At 46.3% G+C, this 21,051-nt stretch overlaps 1 protein-coding gene across 1 annotated transcript in view; it reads left to right on the top strand.

Moving 5' to 3' along the window:
- Window positions 1-21,051, top strand: part of LOC137438833 (regulating synaptic membrane exocytosis protein 2) — a 63,679-nt gene that overhangs the window by 13,096 nt on the left and 29,532 nt on the right. Inside the window, exons 3-17 of the mRNA XM_068134227.2 lie at window positions 4,822-5,054; window positions 5,970-6,766; window positions 7,682-7,746; window positions 12,529-12,645; window positions 12,758-12,857; window positions 14,065-14,188; window positions 15,133-15,179; window positions 15,320-15,432; window positions 16,482-16,526; window positions 16,633-16,763; window positions 17,664-17,835; window positions 19,714-19,858; window positions 20,001-20,072; window positions 20,250-20,403; window positions 20,529-20,630. Of these exons, the coding sequence (XP_067990328.2) occupies window positions 4,822-5,054; window positions 5,970-6,766; window positions 7,682-7,746; window positions 12,529-12,645; window positions 12,758-12,857; window positions 14,065-14,188; window positions 15,133-15,179; window positions 15,320-15,432; window positions 16,482-16,526; window positions 16,633-16,763; window positions 17,664-17,835; window positions 19,714-19,858; window positions 20,001-20,072; window positions 20,250-20,403; window positions 20,529-20,630 (2,417 nt within the window). The remainder of the gene's footprint in view (window positions 1-4,821; window positions 5,055-5,969; window positions 6,767-7,681; window positions 7,747-12,528; window positions 12,646-12,757; window positions 12,858-14,064; window positions 14,189-15,132; window positions 15,180-15,319; window positions 15,433-16,481; window positions 16,527-16,632; window positions 16,764-17,663; window positions 17,836-19,713; window positions 19,859-20,000; window positions 20,073-20,249; window positions 20,404-20,528; window positions 20,631-21,051) is intronic.

The following is a 21,051-nucleotide window of genomic DNA, read 5'->3' as shown; positions in this document are numbered from 1 at the left end:
ACGGGTTGGTTTGGTGACAAGAACAAGCCGATTAGATTTTGGTTCAGGTCCGAATCCAGATCCGGCCCATCAGTGGGATACAAACCATAAACTGTTCAGCCTGGTGGAGGTTTGCGCTCTACCGAGTGCCCTTCTAGTTATTCTTGAAAATGCACAAGTTAGTGAGACTTAATATATTTCTCAAGCTATTTATTCCCCTGAAAAACCTACATGCTATCCAATTGATGTGGTAGTTCCATGATGTCGACCATATAGAAAACCTTTGGGACAGATGCACAGGCATTTCGGACACTTCCTTCGATGTTTTCATAATTTGTAAAGCTAATGCCCCCCAGATGTGACAGCACCCCTGGCCATGGTCTGCGTGTTGATCTTAATAATAGTTATTCTTGTTGTTCTTGAAAATGCCTTTGTCTTTGTCTACATGTGCTTGTCTCTCTGCATTTAAGTCACTGCAGCGGTATGCATTTACCTCTTCTTTAACTATAGGAGAGATGTGTCTGCGTGCGTGCGTGTCACCATTTTTCTCAGAGAGGGCACACGGGTTTTCGTTAAACTTTCAGCGTTTCATCAGTGAGTGCCTGGGAGTGTTTTCGGCCAAACGATTATTTGAAAATTTTGAAAAAATAAAATTGGTTTTTATTTATTTATTTCTCTTATAAAATTGCTCTGGAATGCCTAAGCCTTTGTAGGTATGTGAAAGGTAATCGTAAATGATACCTGACCCCATTCCTTAGTGGGTGTATGGAAGCGTTTCAGCCAACATGATTAGAGCAGCACCGGGCAACCCCCAGGTACCCCTGCTGTTTGATAAATATCGCACAAATTGAACGGTCAAGGTTCCACAATGCTGTTGCCATTTGGTTTGTGGCCAAAACTTGAATTTATGAAATTTCTTTAGTGAAGGGACCAAGGATGTCTCCACTCTGTGCAAGATCTTCTTCACAGGGCCTGCACGTGTTTGAACAGCACATGTAACTTTGTCCACCATCTTTGTTTTACCCAGCCTACTCTGCCCAGCGTTGATGTCTTCCTTCATCGGCTTATTTGTGTAGACAATGTAATTTCACTGTTTTGGCAATAAATTGTTATTTTTTACATGCTCGAATAATCAGGAAAAAATCCACGTCGGCCATACGCTGTCCTTGTACTTCTGGCTTTAGTAGTAGTGTGTGGACGGGTAGTGTGGGACTGAGAGACACCGCTCGGTTCTGATGTGCTCAGGGACATGTATTTATAAGTTTCTGCCGAGTTGATGGGTGGACCATTAGGAGACCATGTTTTCACTTTTAGCAGAACCTTTTTGGTGCCTTAGGGGTGAGGGAAGGAGGGTGTTAGGAGAAGTGTTTATATTTTTCATATCTATAAACCGGTGTAAATAGATGGGACAGCTGGATAGGCGTTGCATTTTGATCAGGACCACTTTGTCGTTGATGCAATTCCCTGCCAATAAAGGAAGAGGAGGGCAGTTTGATTTGTGAACGCACTCCCTCAGGAAAGCTGGTGCAGTATTGGACAAATGACAAACCTTGAAGAAAGTCCAAAGCAAAGAGACCTGTTTTTAACCTCCAGATTTAAGATGGTGGCCCACTGCCATTTCATGCTGGTCCGCAATGTCCCCGATTTTAATCCTAACCAAAGGATCATTTGGTTGCTCATAATAAGATATTATGGAACTCTGATTACATGTTCATCACATATCTTAGAAGTTTTATTTTATTTATTTTAAAGAACTTATGACATGTTATATTCTCTTTGAATCTATGTTTCCCCTCTCTCCCCCCCCTCCCCCCCTCGTAATCCTTCTGAACCACTTATTTCTTCATCGGTTCATGGCCCTTTCATTCCTGTTTGTCTGTCTGAGCCTTGTCTTTCCATGCTTTCAGCATGTGCTTGTCCACTGCTCAAAATCCCTCTCCAGTCCTTCCATGAGTGTGTATGCTGTATTTATAAACATAGATAAACAGCGCAAGCCTGTGATGTTTAATGTACGAATGAAGAAAAGGAAGGAAATTAAGAGCAGGGGTTGAAGATTATAAAGTAGGGAAAGTGTAGGGACAACTTCACCATATAGTACAAGGAGATGCTGAGGGCCGGGTATGAAGAACTTGGGGAAGAAGCTGGAGGTTTGGAGGAGGAGTGTAAGAAGTACAGAGAGGTGTTTCGGGGAATTGCAGAAGTGTTGTGTTGGAGGACGTCAGGGATGGGTGCATCGTTTGGGGATAGAAACCAGGTACTCTATGGTGGACGGAGGAAGTAGAGAAGGTTGTGGGAAAGTTTGGAAGAGGATAAAAAGAAAAAGAAAATCAAGGATAGATACAGGGTTGCTGCACAATGTGGAAAAGAAGAAAGCAGCAAGGAGAGCTGTGGATAAGGAATATGAATATGGAAGAGGAAGATAAATTGGCTTGTGACCAACTCCAACATCTACAAGTCGGAGGATAGTACTGGTGGGGATCGGCGGTGACCTGAAGGGGTGGGGGGGGGGGGGGGCAGTGATTAAGGATGGTGGCAGATGCTAGTGACAGGGAGGGGGAAGTTTTGTAGGTAAGGTAAGGATATTTCAAGGAGCTGTTGAACTGGGGAGAAAGCAATGGTGACCTGGTGCTTCCGTGTTATGTAGAGGGGAAAGTGGACTTGGTGGAGATCACTGAGCAGGAGCTGTAGACAACATTGAAGAGAATGAAGAAGATTGGAGGACAGGGTTAATTTTGCTGATATGGAAGGGGAAGGGGGATGTTCAATATCAGATGTTCAAGAGAAGTACAGAGGTATTATGCTCCTAAGTCATCTCGTGAAAGTACTGCAGATGATTCTGGACAGGAGGATAACGAAGAGCATGTAGATGGAATTCGGTAATGAGCAACAAGGGTAGGGGACTATGGATGGGGATGTTCACGCTGAGGCAGCTGGTGGAGAACAGGTTGGAGGTGCAAGGTGAAATGGCTTTGGGATTTGTGGACCTGGAGAAGTCCTATGACGTTGTCCCGAGAGAGATGGTGATTGCGACACTGAGATGGATGGGAGTGCTGGAAGCAGATGTTGTTTTGGTTGAAGGGATGTACAAAGGGAACGAAGGGAAGAGTTTTGGTTGGTCTTGGGATGTCAGAGGAGTTCAGTGTGATAATCAGTTTGAGTCAGGGAAGCGCTCTCAGCCCACTCCTGTTTATCATGGTGATGGAGCTGGTAAGCAGGAAGGGAAATATGAGGGGTGTTCTAGGGAGGACCTTGTATCTGGACCATATCTGGCTGTTGTGACGGAGAGTAAGCGGGAGATGCAGGAAGTACTGGGGGAGTGGAAGGAGACATTTGGGACTGTTCATATGAGCATGGAGAAGACTGAGATGATGTGCATTGGGCAGTAGAGAAAGTCAATGATTATGAGGTTAGAGGGGAAGGAGATCAGACAGGGAAATAGGTTTGAGTATCTGAGGGGAACAGTCACCGGGGATGATAGGTCAGAGGCAGAGGTGCGGAAGAGGATTCAGGTGCGTGCGAGTATGTGGAGAGGGGTGGAGGGAGTAATGGCAGACAGAAGAATATAAAGGAAATTGAAAAGGAAGGTTCTGATGTCGTGTGTAACGCCGGCCTTCCTTTACGGTCTGGAGATGGTAGCATTTACAGAGGAGTAACAGAGGCTGCAGGTCTGCGAGAAAAACTGGGCAGGAGGATTGCGGGAGTGAAGAGGGCCGATAGATGGAGAATGGATGAACTGACGGAGAATATTGGTGTGGAAATAAGCCTGATGGGGTGATTGAGAATGGCAAAGAGAGCAGATAGGTTGAGGGACCGCGGTTGAGATGAGAGGATTGTGTGAAGAGAGACATCATTAAAGTGGGGGTGCTTTGTGAGTGATAAGAAGTGGTGGAGTAAGTATCATGGTCAATGCAGGGCAGAAGTTAGTACCGTTCGACTTCACCCCCAATAAAGGGAACAGATGGAGAAGAAGAAGGATTTTAAAGATCCCGGAATGCCATTACAAGACAAAAAAACAATTAAGTTTGTTTAAGAACTTGCATCAAAAAGTTGACACACACAATCAAAGTGCTAATAAATGAAAAAAGAAAAAAAAAGTTAAATGGTGAACCAACATTTCCCTGATTTCCAACACCTATAAACGGTGAAACAAAGCTCGTCTCGAAAGTGATGGTTTTTGTCATTTTCGATCTCGAGAGACTTCACTCACCTTCCATTCTGTTGACGCTCGATTCCTCCTCCATTTTGGCCGCACCTGCTTTGTGATGATCGACTCCGCCGTTTCCTTGTGTATTGTTTACATCGAAAGGCCGTGGATTCATTCATTGATCGATTGATTTATTATTTGTTCTACGTGCAAGTACATTGAAGTCCCTTGGCGGTACTCTCGTGCCATTTGGACCACAAGTATCTCCTTGGCAGTCGTCTTTCTTATCTGAAGGTGTTATTGATTGGTTTAAGGTGGATAATCGACATTGTATTTTTCAGGTTTCAATTAAAATGACTTAAATGGATCGTACATCCTGTTTAAGATGAGATTTGCAAATGGTTTGCCACAAAACCCAGGTAGTTAATATTTATGAAGCGGGATAGTGAGGCAGTGGTTTGTGTGCCTGAAATTGCTTTGTTCGTTTTGTAAAAGGAAGCACTAATTGAATTTTGGCTTTTAACAGTTCAAGCACATTTTTTTTGATCTGTTAATTAGAAAGTTCATCTCCACGTTCTTCATGCCATTCGTTGCCTTCACGGAGTGCGGCTCAGGGCTATTCCGTGCCTCTTGCAAAGCGTGATTCTGGCCTTTCTTTGCCGTCGTGGAATGCAGTTTGTGCCATCCTGTCTCAACAGGTCACCTGGGTATGCAACCTGTGCCGCAAACAACAGGACATCCTAACTCAATCGGGAGCATGGTTCTCTGGGGAAGAGGAACTCCAAGATGGGCCTGGAGTGGAGCAGGAGGAAGTGCCGGGCACGATGCCGAGCGTTGTCGGTCGTCCACGCAAGGGTCGACACACTCGCAAGGTCCTCAGTCATGATGGAAGTGCAATGGTACCGCAGCCAGAAATTGCTGTCGCTGACAGGTTAGTACAAGCGACACACCTTCTGATCCTTGGATGGAAATACGGTACTTATTGTCCTCGTTCAGTTGTATGCAAAGGTTTTGCAGTATGTCAAGCTGAAACATAAGAAGTATACTTGTATTTATACAAAAAATTTAAGAAATTACTTATGACTTCCTTACTTTACTTTCTTTCTTACAATCCACTGGCTAAATGCCATTTTGGATGATCCACACTTTGGCCCTGATAACCAAATCCCATCAGATCGTTGCTCATTGAGCTCTCTGTACCACTGCTGCCCTGTTAGTTTGTCCCCTGTTGTGGAAAAGCGAGCAGGCATCTGCATGGGGACTTGTCACTGCGTTGCACCTCCCCTACCTTACTCTATTTTTCATGAGAAAGACCTTTGGCCATGACGCTACTCATCATAATCACTCTGTTGGTGTTAGGCCAGGCCTGCTAACTCTCTTTGATCCAAGATGGAAATCCATGGACACAGGAAGATCTTGCACTGCTCCATCATTTCCCTGTATTTCTTCTCTCTAACACCACCCCCCCGACCCCCCCTCCTCCTCGTTGCTTCCAATTAGCATGACGCCATCTTGTTCACTTCTTTCGCTAAAAAATTGAGGTTCATAAAACAGTTCTGTGCTGCTTTATCACATCTCGAGTGTAAATAGTATGAAGTAAAGGGAAATTGATGTCCAGCAAAGGCCAAATGTTGACCTAGCCTCATGCTTTCTTTTTCACGTTTACTAAACAACTGTACAAAAGACAAGTTTGTGTTGTAGAGCATCAGTCGTAATGAATTGGTGAGTGCCTCGACTTCTGACTGAGTGTGATTTGCTTCAGCAGTTATGGTTTTGTATTCAAGAATCATTATGTAATATTGTAGGCTTAATTGTTGTTACTGGCGCTTGCGTTGTTTGTTCCTAGGCTAAGGAGTTCAGCATCTATGTTGAACAGAAACACCACCATGGATGAACATCCGACCCACGTCCTTGCCAGGAAAACCACAGAAAGACGGAGCAAGCAACCCAATGGAAGACCAGAAACGTGTGGAAAAGCTTGGCAAGCGGTCGAGCATAGCGTCGGTTCGAATTTGGAAGAGAGGCTGGACTGCCGTGACAAGGAGCTGCAGAATCGATATTGCAGTGACCCAAACCTGGCACGCTACCCTGTGACGCTCCAACCATATGAACACCAGATGCGCATCCAGGCGCAGGTGTCGCGGGCACGCCATGAACGGCGACACAGTGACGCATGTATTCCCCTCACAGAGCTCTCCGATGGCCTTGAATCTGCACCGGAGGGACACGTGCGTGTAAGCCGCCCATCGGTACGATGGTCAGAGCCGTGGACCACGCCTAGAAAAGAGCACGGCACGCTTGCCAGAACCAGGAGCTCTGGCCATTACCAGGCCACAGGCAATAGCCCACCCAAACACCACAGGACTCTACCCAGCACTGGTAGACTCGATGCATGTCCTGCAGTACGCAATTTATATCCCACCACTCGGTTAAGTGCGAGGTATCAAGATGAGGTTCAAAGTGTCCGAAGTGCATCTATGAGCTCAGATCTACCTGAAGGGGGACAGCTAGCTGTGGAGCATGCCATATGTGGGAAATATTCCCGACACCGCTCAACCTCCAGCACAGAGGAATCTCCATCCACGCCAGAATACAGCAGTTGTCCTGATGAGGAGCCAGAAATTGAGGGCATCAGTGACAGGGGTAGGAACATATGCTGTGCTATGCATTGAATGGCTCTTCAACAGGGGCCGAGAGTGGGTGACGGGCGCGGAGGGGCCGAGAGTGGGTGCCGGGCGCGGAGGGGCCGAGAGTGGGTGCCGGGCACGGAGGGGCCGAGAGTGGGTGCCGGGCGTGGAGGGGCCGAGAGTGGGTGCCGGGCGCGGAGGAGCCGAGAGTGGGTGCCGGGCGCGGAGGGGCCGAGAGTGGGTTCCGGGCGCGGAGGGGCCGAGAGTGGGTGCCGGGCGCGGAGGGGCCGAGAGTAGGTGATGGGTGTGGAGGGACTGAGTAGGTGCCGGCCGAGAGTGGCTGCAGGGTGCGGAGGGGCTGAGGGTAGGTGCCGGGCACAGAGGGGCCGAGAGTGGGTGCCGGGCGCAGAGGGGCCGAGAGTGGGTGCCGGGCGCAGAGGGGCCGAGAGTGGGTGCCGGGCGCAGAGGGGCCGAGAGTGGGTGCCAGGCGCAGAGGGGCCGAGAGTGGGTGCCTGGCACAGAGGGGCCGAGAGTAGGTGCCGGGTGCAGAAGGACAGAGTGGGTGCTGGCCAAGAGTGGCTGCAGCGTGTGGAGGGGCAGAGGGTGGGTGCAGAGTGTGGAGGGGCTCAAGAGTAGGTGAAGAGGGACCGAGAACGGATGCTGGGCACAGGGGTAGAGGGGGAGTGGTATAGGTCGCTGGCAGGTGTGACTGGTCGCTGAGAAGCGTGGGCGGGTGCCAGTTGTCAAGAAGCGAGACCGCGCACCAGTTGCCAAGATGTGGTATTTGTGCTCTATCATCACACATTAATATTATCAGTATAAGTTGCTATTATTGTTTTATCTCTATTTGGGCTGTATTGAAGAGCCAAATGATTGACTGAAATTAAGAAATGAGATGATTGTATCAATGAGTGTCATGTGTCATATGCAGATAAAGACACCTATCTACGTGGCCAACGGCATTCCAGCTTTTCTGAACTTACTCACAGCAGTGCGGTGAGAACATGTGACTTGTCTGATAATGTGTTTTTATTCACATATTTACAGTGCCTTCAGAAAGTATTCACACCCCTTGCCTTTTTCATATTTTGTTGTTACAGCATGAATTTTAAATGGGTTAAATTGAGATTTTTTTGTCACCGAGCTACACAAAATACCCCATCATGATAAAGTGAAAACAGTTTTCAGAAATTTTTACAAATGTATTGAAAATAAATTACAATCATTTATTGTGAATATAATATTTTATAATAATTTAATAATAATAATAATTTCTTGTAATACTTATGTAAATTAGAAATATCTAATTTACTTAAGCATTCAACCCCCTGAGTCAATACCCCATAGAAGTGCGATTGGCAGCGATTACAGGTTTGAGTCTTCTTGGGTATATCTTTATCAGCTTTGCACATCTGGATTTGGAGAGTTTCTCCCACTCTTCCTTGCAGATTTGCTCAAGCTCTGTCAAGTTGGATGGGGAGCATCAGTAAACAGTAATCTTTAAGTCTTTCCACAGATTCTCAATGGGATTCATCCCTCAAATTCACCATCCACCATCCCTCAAAATTGCTGCTGTTACCCCCATTCTGAAAAAACCTGGACTCAGCCCTGACACCCTAAACAACTTCAGACCCATCTCCAACCTACCCTTTCTGTCAAAAGTTTTGGAACGTGCTGTAGCCACTCAACTCAAACATCACCTCTCTGCCAATAACCTGTATGAAACATTCCAATCCGGATTCCGCTCCAACCACAGTACTGAAACTGCTCTCCTCAAAATCACCAACGACCTTCTCCTCTCCTCTGACGCTGGCAACCTCAACATTCTCATCCTCCTCGACCTCAGCGCCGCCTTTGACACCATCAATCACACCATCCTCCTCACCCGACTTGAAACCACCTTTAACATTACCGGCACTGCCCTCTCTTGGATCAAATCATACCTCTCCGACAGACGCCAGTTCATCTCCATCAATAACTGCAAATCCCCCACTGCTCCCCTCCCCCAAGGTGTCCCCCAAGGTTCAGTTCTTGGCCCCCTCCTCTTCATCCTGTACCTGTCCCCCCTTGGTCACTTAATCCGCCGTCATGGTCTCCAATTCCACTGCTTCGCCGATGACATCCAGCTTTTCATCTCCACCAAGTCCATCTCCACCGCCACCCACTCTATCCTGACAAACTGCATCACTGAAATAAAATCCTGGCTTCAAATTAACTTCCTCAAACTTAACTGTGATAAATCTGAAATAATCATCATTGGCCCAAAAACGCTCACCAAGTCCACCCATAACTTTGCCCTCAACATCGACGGTTTCCCAGTATCCACCTCCCCTCACATCCGGAATCTTGGCATCATCTTTGACCAAACCCTCTCCTTCGACAAATACACTAAACAGATCACAAAGACAGCCTTCTTTCACCTGAAAAACATCGCCCGTCTCCGTCCATCCCTCTCTTCCACGGCTGCAGAAACCCTCATCCACGCCTTCATCACCTCCCGTCTTGACTACTGCAACAGCCTCCTCTTTTGTTCGCCCTCAATAATCACCAATAAACTCCAATACATTCAGAACTCCACTGCCCATCTACTCACCCATTCCCGGACCCGTGACCACATCACCCCCGTCCTTTACAAGCTTCACTGGCTCCCCATCCCCCAGAGAATCCAGTACAAAATCCTCCTCTTGACCTACAAAGCCCTCCATAACCTGGCCCCATCCTACCTGACTGACCTCCTCTCCAGACACACTCCCACCCGCAACCTCCACTCTGCTGGTACCAACCTCCTGACGCCCCCCCCCCCCCCTATGCGGACCAAATTCAGATCCTGGGGGGACAGGGCCTTCTCCATCGCTGCTCCCACCCTCTGGAACTCACTACCTCACACCATCAGAGACTCCTCCTCACTCACCACATTCAAAACATCACTAAAGACCCACCTGTTCAACACTGCATTCAACATTTAACCCACAGCATTTAACCCCTGACTATCTCTTCTCCTTCTCCTTCCTTTTGCTTTGATAATTTACCTATTGATTTTTGTCTTTTTGTACTTGTTTTTTTGTACTCTGTCAAAGCGCCTTTGGGCTTCTTGAAAAGCGCTATATAAAATAAATGTATTATTATTATTATTATTATTCAAGTCTGGGCTTTGGCTGGGCCACCCAATGACTTTCACGTTCTTGTTCTGAAGCAATTCCAGTGTTGCTTTGTCTGTATGATTGGGGTCATTGTCCTGTTGGAACATAAATATTCACCACAGTCTAAGGTCTTTTTTTTTTTTTTTTTTTTTTAATACAAAATCGAGGTTCGTGAAAGTGCGAACATTAATCACACAAAAAGTCAAACCGACACATAAAACATATAATAAGGGTAGCAGTAGACAAGATGGGGAGAGAGGGAGAAGGACACAAACACAACATTTGAGAGCAGGGACATCGAGAGACCTGTGGGAGGGAGAGGGCTTGGGGGGAGGTGGGAGAGGTATAAAACATATGGACACTGCGAGGACTTCCAGAAAAGAAATTGGAATTTCCAAAAAGTGGATCTGGGGTGAATTATCGGGGGTAGAAAATATCAAGGTTTTGCATGGGGGAAGATAAGAGATGGTGGTGAACAGCTGTCTTAAAGACCTGGAGGGATGAGTGGGATTGAAGAGAACGAGGGAGTTTGTTCCAGAGGCGGGAGAAAAGAGGAATGAAAGAGTGAAGGTGAGCAGAGAGCCGAGATTTTGGCAGTTTAACCATCAGAGGGTTGCTGGCAGATCTTGTGCGACCTGTAGGAATATTTGGGGGACAGAGCACAGATAGAGCAGGGGGGGCGAGGCTGGAGTGGATTCGGTAGAAGACAGAAAGACCACCTACCTGCCTGCGGTGAGTGAGTGAAAGGCCCTCGGAGTTAGCTTCATCGCGGGAAATTCCAATGCACTTTTCCAATGGCACGTGATGTGCAATTCCAATGCACACTTTTGCACTCTGAAGCAGGTTCTCCTCGAGAATGTACCTGCATTTGGCTCCATTCATTGTTCCCACTTACCTTACAAGTCTCCCAATAAGGATGAATGAATGAATGATCGTTTTAAGGCCATTTTACCCGCTAGAGCGGGGGTTAGCCTTGCGGGCCCCATGATAATCATGGCTCCCTGTTTGAGGCAATGTTTTTATTTTACTTTTATCCTCCCAATAAGGATATAGGGAACAAAAAGCATCCCCATAGCATGATGCTGCCACCACCATGCTTCACGGTAGGGATGGTGTTAGATGGGTGATGAGCTGTGTGTGGTAGTCCTTTGTGTTCAATTTTCGTCTCTTCAGACCACAGGATATTTTGCCTCCTGCTCTCAGAGTCTTTCACGTGTCTTTTTGCAAACTCCAGACGTGCTGTCATGTGCCTTTTTCTCATGAGTGGTTTCTGTCTGGCCACTCTCCCATAAAGCCTAGATTTGTGAAGTGCTGCAGAGACTGCTGTTGTCCTTCTGGCAGGTTCTCCCATTTCAGCCCAGGAACTATGTAGTTCTGTCAGAGTGGTCATTGGGCTCTTGGTCACCTTCCTGCATGATCAAGATCCTTCTTGCCCGATTGCTCTGTTTGGTCGGACGGCCAGCTCTAGGAAGAGTCTGGGTAGTTCCATAGTATTTCGATTTCCTAATGATGGAGCTCACTGTACTCTTGGGAAGTTTCAACACTCTAGAAATTGTTTTATACCCTTCCCCAGTTTTATGCCCCTTCACAATTGTATCTCAGAGTTCTACGGACAATTCCTTGGACTTAATGGTAGAGTTACTGCTCGGACATGAACTGTCAACTGTGGGACCTTATATAGAAAGGTGTTTCTTTCTAAATCATGTCCGATCAATTGAATTGGCCACAGGTGGACTCGCATCAAGTTATAGAGGCATCTCTAGGTTAATCAAAGTAAATTGCATGCACCTGAGCTAAATTTGGAGTGTCATAGCAAAGGGGTTGAATACTTATTGACTCAAGACATTTCAGCTTTTCATTTTACATTTATTTGTAAAAAAAAATCTAAGAACCAAATTCCACTTTGACATTATGGGGTGTTATGTGTGGATCATTGCAAAAAAAATCTCGATTCAACCCATTTTAAATTCAGGCTGTAACACAATAAAATGTGAAAAGGTCAAGGGGTGTGAATACTTTCTGAAGGTACTGTATAAGACTCATCTCCCTATAATCCCTTGTACTTTCACTTAGCTTGCCCAGACAGCGTTTACCGACTCCATCCTCTCGAGTGGCTTATTGTGCACCTTAGAAACTGCGGCGTATTTTTCTTTTACTGTAGCATATTGCGATTATACGCATGTACTGTGTATATGTAAAGGTGCGGAACGTGGGTGAAGTACAGGCATGATGGACCAAACGGCCTCCTCCCGTGTCTAAGTTTCCTTGAATGTCGATGTAAGAGAACGCCTCTGGTAGTGTTGGCGGTAAATCCCAAGCATGACAGTACTATGATGAATGCATTGACATGGTGGTCGATATCGGTACGTGGTGAAACTATTTAACTCCAACTATCAGTGGCACATGCAGCAGGGAATAATTAACCACAGTATCTATTTTGATGAACTCGCAAGTTTTATTTTTAATCTCGTGAGAGGCAATTGTAACACATAGCTCTGCTTTACAGACCGATGTGCATGTCACACATTGTATGAAGTAACCATCTTCGATGTCCGTAATTCTGACCTCATTGGACGATTTGTATATGCTTCGTGAGTTATTCCTGTAGTGGTGGAACACCTTTCTCTACCTGCTGCAGCCCGTGGTCTGGACTCCATCTCAAGAGGGCGACCGCCTGCTGGGCAGGGTGGTGCTGAACAAGCGTTTGAAGGATGGCACCATGCCACATGATTCTGGTGTTGTTTTAGGCCTTAAGGTATTTGTACGCACCACCATTATCACTAAGCATGTGTGTGTGGAGTCTGAAACACCTTGTGTTGTTGTCACAAGTATCCAAACAGGTCACAGGCAGGGCTGTCTGTGTGCAGGTCGTAGGTGGCAGGATGACGGAGGCTGGCAGACTCGGCGCCTTCATCACAAAGGTGAAGAAGGGCAGCTTAGCAGAAATTGTAGGCCGCCTGCAGGCAGGTATGCTTCCAAATGTAAGGCCTGCTCTCTTTCATCTTATACAGTACTTTACCATGAGTTACCACCCGACACTCACTTACACGGAATTAAAACCCTGAGAGGGTGCGCAGTAACCTTTCCCAACTCTGGCCTCACCTTTCCCTCAAACCCCGTCCTTGCCTTCCCTCCCAAACGTTGCCCTCGTCTTCCTCCCCTCCCCAATCCATTCCCTCGCCTTCCCCCCAAATCCCGCCCTCACTTTCCCCCGAAACCCCATCCTCGACTTACCCCAACCCCATCCCAGTCATCACATCCCTCTGTACCCTGTCCTAACCTCACCACCTCTCCCCAACGCCAGCCTCACCTTACCCCTCCCCCTTTCTTTACCCTTCCCCCCCCTTACCCCTCCCTCCCCCCTCCGTCTTCACCTTCCATACAATTTTAAGAGGGATGCTTTCCATGCTTTCTCTCCATACGATTCCCAAATGCGAAATTAAATATATTTGCTAACACAAGCTAGTTTCCTTCGCAGCTTTGCCCATGTGACATTTCATTCATTCATCGCCCACCACCAATGTCAACCCACATTGATGATCCTGGATTGCCCAGTCACATGACCTTGACCTTCCTGACCTGCACGACTTTATTTTTGTTTTATTTTACAAATAGCCAAGGCTCGTTGTGGAACTTGTACATAAATAACATGCAGGACAAAGACATTGATAGACACCAATGTACTTTTACATATATGTCAGGGACATTAGTAGAGAATGGACAAACACATGATGTATGAGGTTTGAATCCGGATTATCCACATCGTGAGCAATTCAGATAAGAATGCAACAATATCCAACCCAATATCCCCTATTGATTCACCTTTGGGAACATCCACATGGTATCTGTGCAGGGGGAAGTTAATTGAGAAAATAAATTTGTGGAAAGGGGATGATTGGGGAGTTTATAGGAGGGGAGGAAAGGGGAAAAAGTTTGGGTCGTCAGTGCAGGGTGGAAATGACGATAGGGGATCAATATCTCTGTAATTTTGTACGTAATATATAGATAGTTTCATTCACGGTCTTTGTACATGATTGTACCCTGAGATATTGGATCCCATAATCACTGGACCACTTTTAACAGGCACCTGCAACGGTATCACAAGGTAAATAACTTTCAAGCGAAAGCTCTTAATACCCATCAAATAATCCTTGTGTGGGCTGTGTGTCCTCAGGAGATGAGGTGTTAGAGTGGAACGGGCAGTCCCTGCAGGGTGCTTCGTTCGAGGATGTGTACGACATCATCCTGCAGTCGAAGACCGCTCCCCAGGTGGAACTATTCGTCTCTCGACTCCTCAGGCAAGGTTCATGTGGGAATGTCAGGACGGTTAGGTGTTCCACGTTTACCAAGCAACACCGAGGTCAAAATCCCAAGCGTTGGGAAAGGCCTTGGAAAGCGGAGATCATGGAGCCGAGAAATGATTCGTACTACTAGCGACTATTTTTTAAATCAATTTATCATTCTCGGTCATTTTCCCATTAACATAACTCGGGACCTTTTAGTTTCCGAGGCCTTGCGGAATGGGACCCCACTGCCTGTGACTGCCTGTGAAATTCTGTAACTGCAATTTGAGGTTTGCACAAAAACATCTCTCCAAAGTGAAGCGATTCCTGGATCGTCATTTTGGTCTCCAAGGTAGTGTTATCGCATGCAGCCATTTTGTTACTCATTTCTCCGACCTCGGAGGAATGACGGGTTGAGTCAACCCCACCCGGTGTTAATTCAACAGCCGAACGGGACTCAAACTCAGGACCCCAGGATCCCATGTCAACCGGCATAACTATCAAGCCAACACCAGGCCCAGTGGTGTTATTAACCATTGTTAACCGGTTAACCATCGATTCATATAACTCACCGAGGCCTGTACTAATTATTGTACTTACCAAATTAATTATTGAAGTTGCCTAGTGAACCTCAATCCTGCGTAACGCCCAAACTATTGGGGGCGATAGAGGGGGGCCGCAAGAGAGAGGGAGGGGGTGGCCGCACCCTTCATCCTCTTCAACTATGCTTGTGTATGTATTACTCTTAATTAAAGGGACTGATCTTTATGTATCAACGCTTAGAACTCATTTTTGTTTGTAATTCGCTATCTGTACCATACCGGCCATTAGAGTGTGGAGTGAAGTCCAAAGAATGTCGGAATCGTTTGAGGTTTATGTTATTGGCACAAAATAGTTTTCCATTAAAACCTTGGACATCTCATTTCCAAACTACCTCTGTCCCGTCATTGCACCTGCAGGGATTCGTCGAAGACTCCCGAGGCCTCTCAACGACACAGAGAATCTAGTAAGCTGCTGGTCGTGTTGCTTTATTGATCACATTCCGGTTTTCATTCATTGCGAAGTTGTACCTATTCATCGAGACCATTTTGAAAGCTCTCCTCCTTTGGTTGCCCAGCAGGTAATCATGTTTAATGGCACTTTTAGGTTCCAGTTCGTTTGAGTCCACGAAGATGGAGCAACTTTCTGCTTCCATCACCTCCCTCACAGGATCGGGGACCCTACAAGATGTTCCGCAGATCCTCCCGGGAAACCTAACGGTAAATTCCCACCCGACGTCGTCCCCGGCCTTGCTCCCCTGCTGTTGTAGAAGAGTTTAAGTATGTGTGCATCTCTTCCGCCATGCTCAGGTTATTCAGAGTGTCTGCACCAGGTGCCTCGCTTATCCCTTTCTCTGAAATCGTAATCCATCATTCCCTTCCCCCTCCCCTTCCCACGCCTCCTGCCCCCAAGCCCTCTCCCTCCCACACTTCTCCCTGCTCTCAAATGTTGTGGTTGTGTGCTTCCCCTTCTCTCCCCATCTTGTCTTCCGCTCCCTCTTTTTGTATATTTTGTTTGTCTGGTTGATTTGTTTGTGAAATAAATGTTAGCTCTTTCACGGTCCTCGATTCAGTATACAAAAATCATTGCTTGCTTTATCCCCAACCTCCTTGCCCACCTCACTCTGCCATCATCCCATCCCTCAAATTGCTCTTTTCTCGATCACGACATCCACATCTCTTACTTGTTCTGTCTATTCAATTTTCCTTCTTAGTTTGCCCCTCCCCCCACCCCCTCGGCATGCCTCCTCCACTTTACTCCCTGGACTCCGCACTACATTATGATGACAAACAACCGAATTAAAATAGACAATCAATAATGGAAAGACAAAGATCTTCTGAAAGCGATATATTCTTTATCTACTTTTTTGTACATGGAAGAGCTTTTATGCACATGAGTCGCTCAATGAGGACGCGATAAGTCAACGGATACTGGATTTGGACCCGGGATCACTGCATTTCCAAATGAGTGTTCAGATGTGAAAGTCGAACAGGCTTCCTGGGATTTAAGCCAAATCCCAAAGATTTCCAAAGTGAGGAACACTGGGATTTAAGCCTTTGATTACGGCCATCTAGGTTGGATCCAGGACGTCATCATGCCGTTCGTGCTGCCTCGTATCGTGCATACATCCTTTGGTACCTGTGGTGTTTGTGAAGGCTTTCGTTTATTATTTGCAACATTTTGTGGTCATTATGGGTCTGTTTTCATTCTGTGCTTGCACTTATGTTTTGCATTTTGCTTTCTTTTTGTATTTTCATCCTTGGTTCAGAAGCGATGTCGTGCTAGGAGGCGCAGCCGGACCCCCAGATTGAAGGTACTGTGCTGTGCTTGGGAGGGGGGAGAGTGGAGGGAGAGATGGGTGCGGGCTTTGGATTCATCCTCGCGCATTAGCAAACGGGACATTGCATTTGCTGTTGCAGGTACGATTGTGTTTTGATGATGCCGAGCAGCAGTTGGTGGTGACAGTTATCGCAGCCACTGACCTGCCTTCCAGAGTGGATGGACGACTGTGCAACCCCTACGTTAAACTCTATCTCCTACCTGATCGCAGGTCCTTTGGCTTTCACGCAGGCGCAACGTCGCATGCAAACACTGCACAACCACACCTGAATACCATCGCGTACGGACATGTTTTACGTGTTCAATATCACAAGTAGTGGTTATGTCCATATAAGTCTGTGATATCATGTTGTAAATTAGTATCTGTATGAATTAATACAAAACATGCTTTGACCAGTTAACATTCATCCATCCATGAAATGACTTTGCCACAAACAGTTTTTGCGGCGATAACCACTAAACCCACGTGTTTGAACAGGAAAGCACTGATGAGTAAGTTAGTGGTTACCTCACCAAAACGATGGCACGAAGCCCTCGGCGTGAAGATCCAATGCATTTCCAACCACAGGATCTCACTCTTGCTCTTACCACGCTCGGAGTGTGATAAACCACTTACACTACATGTACTTACTTACTTACACTGTAATACATGCACCACTGATGTAACGGAGACACTTGATGACCCAGGCATAGGCTCATGTAAATGGCAACCAAAGAGAGCCATGAATAGTGATGCAGCTTCACAATGGCTTAGTCATTCCTTTTCATCGGACACTTTAGTTTTTTTTGTCTTTTGTTTGTTTTTGTTTTATTTTACACCGATACACCATGTTTCTGCTCCAATCCTTCCTACAATTTGCTATTATGCCCCTTGTTTTACTGACTCACTGTTTATAGCATTTGAATGTTATGATATACTGTGGAAACCACAGCATCATGCTCCCAATTAAACCGAAGGCCCGACAATCTCGAAGGCCCGACTTGGAATGAAGTCCGGGTATGGGAACATTTATGCATTTGCACACCTTGCATACCAGCCATACACTCCACCACACACACCGGTATTTTTGAAGGCCTCACCGAAACAAGCCTTTGTCATTCTTGCCCCCAGTGAAGCGAGCAAGCGCCGTACAAAGACCCTCCGGAAAACCCTGGAACCACAGTGGGGTCAGACATTCGTATTTGGACTGGCTCGCTGGAGTGAGGTCAATGATCGTATGGTGGAGCTCACACTATGGGACCAAACTCGGGTCCATGATCAGGAAAGCCACTTCTTGGGGGAGGTGAGGAACACTGGGATGATTTGCTCATGGGAACTACATGTGGGGAGCTTGTGCATACATTACACGCTCGACATTAGGAGGCATCAGTGTACTTCTACATGAGCTTATGGCGGTTATCGGACATGATGGACAAATCAGTTATGTATACAACAACAAACAACAACAGGCGTTTTAAGGCCATTTTCCCTGCTAGAGCCGGGGTTAGCCTTGCGGGCCCCATGACAATCTTCTCCATTTTGCCCCATTTTCTACATCTCTCCTTCTTAACCCCCTTGCCTGCATTTCTTCTTCCACCTCCTTTAGCCAAGTCTTTCTCGGTCTTCCCCGTCCTCTACTTCCTTCTACATTCATTTCCATGTGCGTTCACTCTTCTCAACCAGTCACTTTCATCCTTCCTCAACACATGACCAAACCATCTCAACCTGTTTCTCTTCACAGCATCCATCACATGCTCTATTCCCATCATCTTTCGCAATTCATCATTTGTCTTCCTCTCTCTCAACGATACTCCACACATCCACCGAACCATTCGCATTTCCACCCTTTCCAACCTTCGTTGCTGCTCTACGTTCATTACCCATGTCTCGCTCCCATAAATCATAACACTTCTCACACATGCAGCATACACCTTTCCCCTTCGGCTTCAAAGACACTCCCCTCCTCATCAGCACGCCACTCAGTTCCAGAAACTTCTTCCATGCACATCTCACTCGAGCAACCGTTGCCGAGTCTGATCCACCTTCTCCATTCAGCATGTCTCCTAGGTAGCAAAATGTTTTCACACCTTCCAGCTTCACGCCGTCTCCAAGATCCAACTCAACATTTCCTCCATCTGCAGCTCCCTCTGTGCACACCTTACATTTGAATGTAGCTGCCACACTGGTTAATGACCCTCTCAGACCACTACATTTTTGATGAACCCACTCAGCGCACATTGTACATTGAATGGAATTCACTCCGACACCCTTCCTGCACACAGCACACGGCCACTTCCCAGTTCTTTCCACCTCACCGCATGCTTTACCACTTGCCATCAACTTCGTTTTTCCGATATACACCTTCAGACCTTTTGTCTCCATACATTCCTTCCACTTGTTCATCTTCTCCTTCAGTCCATCCATACTTTCTGCAATCAACACCAGATCATCTGCATACAACAACTCCCACGGTAAACCCTGCTTTACATTCCGAGCCAGCACCTCCATCACAGCTACAAATAGTGGTGGACTTAGTACCGACCCCTGATGCACTCCCACCTTCACCTCAAACTCACCACTGTTCCCGTCCTTCGTCCTTACAGCTGTGCGCCCTCTTTTGTACAATGCCATCACTACTCTGATCAACCATTCCTCCACTCCTAACTTCCTCAAGGCCCATGTCACTACTTCGCGTGGAACCCTATCGAATGCTTTATCCAGATCAACAAACCCAAGAAACAACTGTTGTGTATATGGGAATTTAATCTGGGATCCAAGCATCACAAGCCGGGTGCTCAGATGGGAACACTGAACATAAATTTTCTACTCCAGAGCATCAGATCAAGTCGACGAATGCGTCACCCAAAGTTGCTTAATGTCTGAGTAAACTTTTAATTTCAAATGAACTCCGGGTACGAGGTTGTGTTTCTTGCCTGTAAAAACATTGCCTCAAACAAGGAGCCATGATTGTCATGGGGCCCACTAGGCTAACCTCCGCTCTAGCGGGGAAAATGGCCTTAAAACGATCATTCATTCATTCATTCAAAGTACCAAGACTTAGACACAAAGTCAATGTTGTAAAGCCATGTTTTATCATTTACAAGCTCACCCAATTTCTGTACGTGAAAAAAATCAACGATGAATGTGCATAGTCACATCTACGGCCTTCTGTCCCTGCTAGGTGTTGATCGAGTTGCAGACAGCATTGCTGGATGATGAACCACATTCGTACAAACTGCAGACGCACAATTCTTCCTCGCTTCCTTTACCCAAGCAATCTCCATATCTACCTCGTCGAAGTCACGTGTCGGACAGGCGGCTACAAAGTGAGTGCCCGTGTCTGCAACAATTATCCTTTTACTTTAATATTTCGTCTTGTGGGTTCACTTTCCTTGTGGTCGATTCTGGCTTTTGGCCTGCATGTCTGTAGTGACGTTTCTTTGAACGTGAAAATTGTCCTTTTACCAGGGTCCACTCGAATCAGTGAGGATGAGGTGTCAGATTATGACTCGGAGGATGGAGTTGGCGTGGTTGCAAGCGGTGAGTAAGTGATTTGACACTTTCATGAGCCAGTTTTTTTTTTTTTAATCAAAGGTTAAGAAATATTTTGTTTTCAGACTTCATAACTCACTTGTGACTTTATCTATTGAAAGCTCCACTTTCATCGCAAACTGGAACGAGTGATCGTGGCGTTAAATATTGATCGTTATTTTCCAGCTCGTAGGTATAACTACAAAGGGGCCAAGGCTGCATCGCTGGCCGTTCCAGAAGCATCTTCATCCTTAACTCGCAGGTCTCGTTCGATTTCCCCACACCCGGCTGACAAGATGGCCACCTCTCAGACCTGGTCTCCAGTCGTGTTGCAAAGGAGGTATCTTTGTCACCCCACAAAACCATGAACTCACCTCCTCACATGACTGGATGGATGTTTAGTTTGCTTTTGATGACTTGTAATGCCCGATGGCACATGCATCTGCAATATGTTTTTGTTTACAGCACTGATCAAAACCAGGCCCCAATACATTCCCACCGAGCAGCTGTTCCTCATGTGATCGAATCGCCGAGTACAGAACATGGACCCTCCACCACCCAGAACGTGTAAGTTTTTATTTTAACTTTGCGTCCCAAGCACGTGACTTGAACACAATCCAGCTCCATTTCACTTTTATTGATTTATTTTGTTTTGAAACATGTCTGAAAAGCCAGATGGATCCCGAGTTATCAGGTGGTCGAAATTCTCGGAAAGTAAAATTTTAGACATGGATGGTGATGCATCGGAGTTGCTCACCTCTTGATCGTTGCTTACCTGTTTCCATCATCCTCGTAACCTGGAGGAATCTGGCTCATGCTACTGATTTTGAAAACGCACTTCTGATTGTATGAATTTGGTTTTTCTATGGTTTATATTTGGTGTTTTTTTCTATGGTTTATATTTGGTGTTTTTTCTATGGCTTATTTTTGGTTGTTTTTCTATGGTTTATATTTGGTGGTTTTTATGCGGTTTATATTTGGTGGTTTT

The sequence above is a fragment of the Myxine glutinosa genome, chromosome 13, assembly GCF_964187855.1.
Source record: "Myxine glutinosa chromosome 13, kmMyxGlut1.1, whole genome shotgun sequence".
In the NCBI taxonomy this organism is placed as follows: domain Eukaryota; kingdom Metazoa; phylum Chordata; class Myxini; order Myxiniformes; family Myxinidae; genus Myxine; species Myxine glutinosa.
This window is presented reverse-complemented; position numbering and strand designations above follow the sequence as displayed.